This window comes from Silene latifolia, chromosome 11 (genome assembly GCF_048544455.1).
Source record: "Silene latifolia isolate original U9 population chromosome 11, ASM4854445v1, whole genome shotgun sequence".
NCBI lineage: Eukaryota > Viridiplantae > Streptophyta > Magnoliopsida > Caryophyllales > Caryophyllaceae > Silene > Silene latifolia.
The window spans coordinates 54,320,289-54,325,475 of NC_133536.1; the positions used below are offsets into that span (position 1 = coordinate 54,320,289).

Sequence of the window (5,187 nt, forward strand, 5' to 3'; positions counted from 1 at the left end):
CTTTTATATGCCTTTTTTATCTTTCTCCTCATTCTCTTTCTCAACCCTCATATATTTCCATTTGGTAACGGTTTGGTGTGTTCAAACATTACCACAAGTCAATTTAACTGAAGTGTCCAATTATCGGAAGAAAGAAAAACCATTTTACAATTCACAACCGCAACGTTATCTAAGAAAAAAAAAATCTTACAATCTTAAAATGGAAAAAATCCTTAGAATCAACTTATTATAACCTCTACTTCCATTCGAGCAAGAAACATTATCGCCTTCGTGTATAAAGATAAATAGATAATAAAATGAAAAGGAATTGATAGCATATAATTGTCATTCAAAAATAGAGGCTCGAGGGAACAATTTCTTTACAATTATCCGTGTAAGTAACACAAATGTGTCTTGCTCGACATTAAGGGTAACACAAGATTCCTTGAGGATTTCGGAGCCAACAACAATCACAGAAAAGCAAACGTTCAGTAAGTTGATAGAACTTGTTGTCATTGTTGTTTATAATTTGTTGTAGAAACAATGTCTTGCAAAATTATATGCAAGCTATCCATCCATAACTAATAAACCACCCTCTTTATTTCATTCATTTGACGCCATTTTAAGTGTCGAAAGAGAATGGAAATCACTTAGTCATTATTTTAAATGATAATGTAGCACAATGGATTCACTTAAAGTGATTATTGGTGACATTTTTTATTGATTCTAAAGTTTCATTAGGATGAAGTAGTCATGTTAACCATTAAATGTTTATTTGATATAAATGAGGATAAATGAAAATAAGAAATTTGACCTTTAAGAGTTGTACATGTCAAGGATAAACAGTTTAAGACGCCCATAATCTAATGGGTTACCCAACTATACAAAAAAAGAGAAAAAAAAGCTCCGACTCATCATCTCTGTCCAGGCTTTCATCTTTGGATCTTTTACTACCTATAGCCTCTAGGTCTTTCATTTCTACATCACCATTCATTCGTATCTGCAACTTCTCTACTAAAACGTAACCTGGACATCAGTTAAAAGAGTGTAGATAATATCAGGTAATTATGATATATGAGTACTATACAACTGAAACATCAACAATAGGAACACAGAAAGCCATCTGGTCAGCTTTCCGTTCAAAGCTGGCAACACCTTCCCCGAAACCTACAGATTTGAAGCAAAAGAGAAATTAGTAATATATACTCATGAACACGGATCAACTTCCATAGTGTGACGTTATCAAACAGGTTTGGTCAAAACACCATCTAATGATGCAAATTTCCGTTCTATGCAAATATGCACTTATAAAGTATAATCACGCAACGACATATAAGGGTCCAGATAGTAAGATCAGCTAATTCAGCTAATTCTACATCATATAAACACAAAATCAAACTAATTCAGAGCACTAACTTGAAAAGGCGAATAATACGTACAACTTGTCCTCCATTCTTCTCCTCCATTCATTTTCTACCTGCATCTCCTCCCATTCATTCATTTTTTGCTTCTCCCTTCTTTTCCTCTCCAACACTCCTTTGGTCAGTTAAACTCGGACATCATTTTTTCTTAACCCAAATCATCTATTGACGAATCCTAATTGTTTCTTCTCAATGGCTTTTAGGTCAGCTTCAGTGGCTAAGTTGTTTTCAAATAAGTACTCCTTCAAGGCTACAATTGGATCTCTTGTAGTGTAGTGGCCTTTCTCAGCTGCAAAGATAAAAAAAAAATATAGTTCTTCAGAAGCTGCGCTACTCAACCTGGCCCAACACTTCACTTTAGTTTTAGTGTCGCGTGTCGACATAGATGACACTGGGATGCATATTCAATTACTCATGCATCATTGGCTCATTGTAGTCCAAAAACCATCAAATTCCGTCATAAATAGCCAAGTTTGAGTAGAATTGATTGGAAGTACCTTTAGAAATCCTATAGTTGCGTGTATGCGAATATAACGCTACACATCTTATAGTTAAGAAACAATCTCATTGAATTTTGAGATACATGCAACTTAGCTAGTCCAATATTAGCTCATTTGGTACGTCAAGATATACACAATTCGACCCACACAAAGTAAATAACTACTTCAGCCTAAGGCAAGAAAAATAAGACCTCTAGCCAATTTTCCGACCAAAACTTATCGAAGATTGCTGGATGTTAAGTTTTAAGTAGGCATTTAGATCTTTTCTCACAAGTCAACACTTTTTAGTAATCACTTCCAAACCAAGTTTTTACGACTGTGTATAAATTTTAGGTCTATTTCCATCAAAATTTTTAGTATAATCTCGGGATCTGCTATAGTTGGCTCTACTAAAAAATCAAATCAGAGCCACTCGGAGAATAACGAAGTTGGATCGAACCTTCAAAACTCCTCCAACTACGAATGTGCATGGACGAATAACTTGACCAACAAAAAATTAAAAGACACATGGAACTCCATTTAATCATTAAGAGCCAAAGCGAACATATATATGGGGTACTATAATGGGCATTTTCACTAATCATCCATCCACACTTACTCTAAACAGCGAAAGAATCTCCTTGTTTATGCAATTAGCAATTCCAAGTCAGAGATCAACGTCCCATTTGAAAGGATAACAACAACTTGGATTCGTTAAAAAAAAATGCAAGAAAATGTTCACACACACTGATGGTTCCTGCCACACCATTTGTTAAAGGACAAATTCAATAGCCACACCTCAAATGACCTATATCTACTTTAATTCTGCACACATTTAGCGTTTCAACTCAACTGGGTAAGTATTCCATCTCAGATTTACCATCTATTCACTAAAAAGGATTCCATCTTTTCAAATGAATTCCATACCGTTTCCTAATTTTTGTTGAGGTACATCCTATCCTTTTCCAATTCAATTTAGAGTGCTTCATTTTAATTTTGTTGTAATTTGATTGGTATTAACTGGAATTGTATATTTGCATTATGACGAAATCAGTATGTGAAAAAGCATCGCCCGGAACATTCAAGGTATATAGACAATAATATTTCCAGAAGAAAGTGAACTAAGTTTCAAATCAATTGATCAGTGACGGTCAAGTTCAAAGTAAGGCGATTACATCAATTGACCAAGAAATAGTGGTGGCAAAAAGTAGTGGTGGCAAAGACCAAGAAAATTGATGGAGGAAACGAATTGAGAAAATATAATTATGTAGCCGACGCACCTGGTCTTGGTGGTGTGAGAGTGAACAACAATAGTAGTCGAACCCATGCTACTCGAATACGGCATGCGCGCTCAGATGTGCACACTGAAAATGTGAACCAGATGAGATATTGAACCTGAGCAAAAAAACAACAACGTATCCTCCAAACCTTATCTTTTGAACCTTCCTTTTTGTTACGGATCTCCAGCTGATCAGAAGTTTCCGTTTGCTCCACTACTAATACTCGATAGCTCTATCAATCCGAAAAGAAGAAAGCAAAAATAAAGCTTCAATTTCAATCTCATATTCAAGAATGAGGTGCCAGTAAACCCTAACAAGTAGCACTTAATTAGATGTAAATAACAATGAATTTGAACAATGACCTTTCTTGCTAGTTTCTCCTCATTAATGAAAAATTCTTTTCGGGAACCCGCAATGAGGTCGTTTCTCCCCGCCAATAAGAGCAACTTAGTTCGAATAAAAGGAATAGACAAACTATTCAACAAGAGGAACTTAAGAACATGGCCAAGACATAAGCTATATCCGCACCTTCATGTACTGAAGATCAAGGTCTTTCACGCCAACATGGGCATCCATTTCGAAAAGCTCGTAAAATTTGCCCATCTAAAACATGTAAATTACCATCAATATACTGACATTGCTAGAAAGTAGATTGGTAATTTGATATAAAGACTCGAGTATGAACTACCTTAAAGAACATAACTTTGTCCATATGCTTTGATTTAAACTCCCACCATTGTCTCTACATAAGGGCAACACATTTTAAAATCAAACAACTTCGAATAGACAGACATAACTTCTTATAGAGGATCATTAAGTGATAACTTACCTGACCGCTAGTAAGACTTTTCAGAAATTGAAGGGGCAAGTAAAGAGTTTTCGGATCATAATGTGGATCACTTGGGAGTCTCCTCTTAGCATCCCGACGATCTCTGTATGTGATGGGGCAGTGTAAAAGCATTAGATACATGACCTGAAGCAAGGAAGTAAGATGTTAAAAGTTGAGCTCAAACTTACTTGCCCAGGAATGACAACTTTTTCTCCTCACGAATACCAAACCTCTCAAGAGCATCAGTGTCCATGTTGTCAACAACATTAGATACATGACAGCATGGGGCAGTGTAAAAGCATTAGATACATGACCTGAAGCAAGGAAGTAAGATGTTAAAAGTTGAGCTCAAACTTACTTGCCCAGGAATGGCAACTTTTTCTCCTCACGAATACCAAACCTCTCAAGAGCATCAGTGTCCATGCTGTCAACAACATTGGTAGATTTTGTCTCTACAAAATATAGTTTTTGATAAGAATAAGAAAGCAATCATATACAAGCCAAGAAACCACTTAACCAAGATAAGAGACGAGAGACGAGAAAGCAATAATGCAGTAAAGCTCATGCAATAATGATCAGCCAAATAGATTATAGATCGCACGACATAGAGACGTAGATGCATTCCCGTCTTTAAGTACAAAGCTTAACACCATATTATCAGTTCGAATTGAGGAATGGCTTAAAGGCTCTCCCATAGAGGCGAAAATGGAAGAGATACAGAATTTTATACAATTCCTGAAAGTCAGGCTCTAAGAACAACAAAGCTCAGAATTTCGACTCCAGAACATATATTAGCTTTTGTTCTTGGATCCTTGCTAGTAGAGGTCCTGAAGCATTTACTTCCATTACCCGTTACATACTCACATATCCCACAAAAGACAACGTAAAGTTCATTTACATGTATTAGACCCTATTTCTTCTAAATAAATGATTATTAAAGTACACCATCAAATGAGTTAAGTATCCTCTAACACATTTTGTCTCGTCATGTATCACATCATTTCTCAAACTCAAAACGTATTTCAACACAAATATTTCTCGCCACAGCGCAATGATACAATTGATACCAACAACAGTACTGCAATCAATCAGGGATTGAATCATCAAAATAGCTATTACTATTCCAACTAATTTAGTTAGTCCAAAAAATGAGCAACAAAAATAACTCCGGGAATTACCAAATTCGACAAACATAAATT

At 35.6% G+C, this 5,187-nt stretch overlaps 1 protein-coding gene across 1 annotated transcript; it reads right to left on the bottom strand.

Annotated features, from left to right (window-relative positions):
• Nucleotides 1-1,060: 1,060 nt before the first annotated feature.
• On the bottom strand, nt 1,061-4,468 carry LOC141613429 (DNA mismatch repair protein MSH6-like). The gene is made up of 7 exons (XM_074432161.1): nt 4,347-4,468; nt 3,989-4,091; nt 3,848-3,901; nt 3,688-3,762; nt 3,322-3,391; nt 3,160-3,243; nt 1,061-1,146 (listed from the first exon to the last, which is right to left on the bottom strand). Exons 1-7 carry the CDS (start codon nt 4,409-4,411, stop codon nt 1,061-1,063), a joined length of 537 nt encoding a protein of 178 aa, XP_074288262.1. The 5' UTR covers nt 4,412-4,468.
• Between the last annotated feature and the right edge of the window lie 719 nt (nt 4,469-5,187).

Coding starts and splice junctions, on each gene's coding strand:
- LOC141613429 (XM_074432161.1), bottom strand. CDS start 4,411: ATGGACACTGATGCTCTTGAGAGGTTTGGTATTCGTGAGGAGAAAAAG. Junction 3,244..3,321: donor GATCCGTAACAAAAAGGAAG/GTTCAAAAGATA, acceptor TCACATTTTCAG/TGTGCACATCTGAGCGCGCA. Junction 1,147..3,159: donor TCTCACACCACCAAGACCAG/GTGCGTCGGCTA, acceptor TCAAATCTGTAG/GTTTCGGGGAAGGTGTTGCC.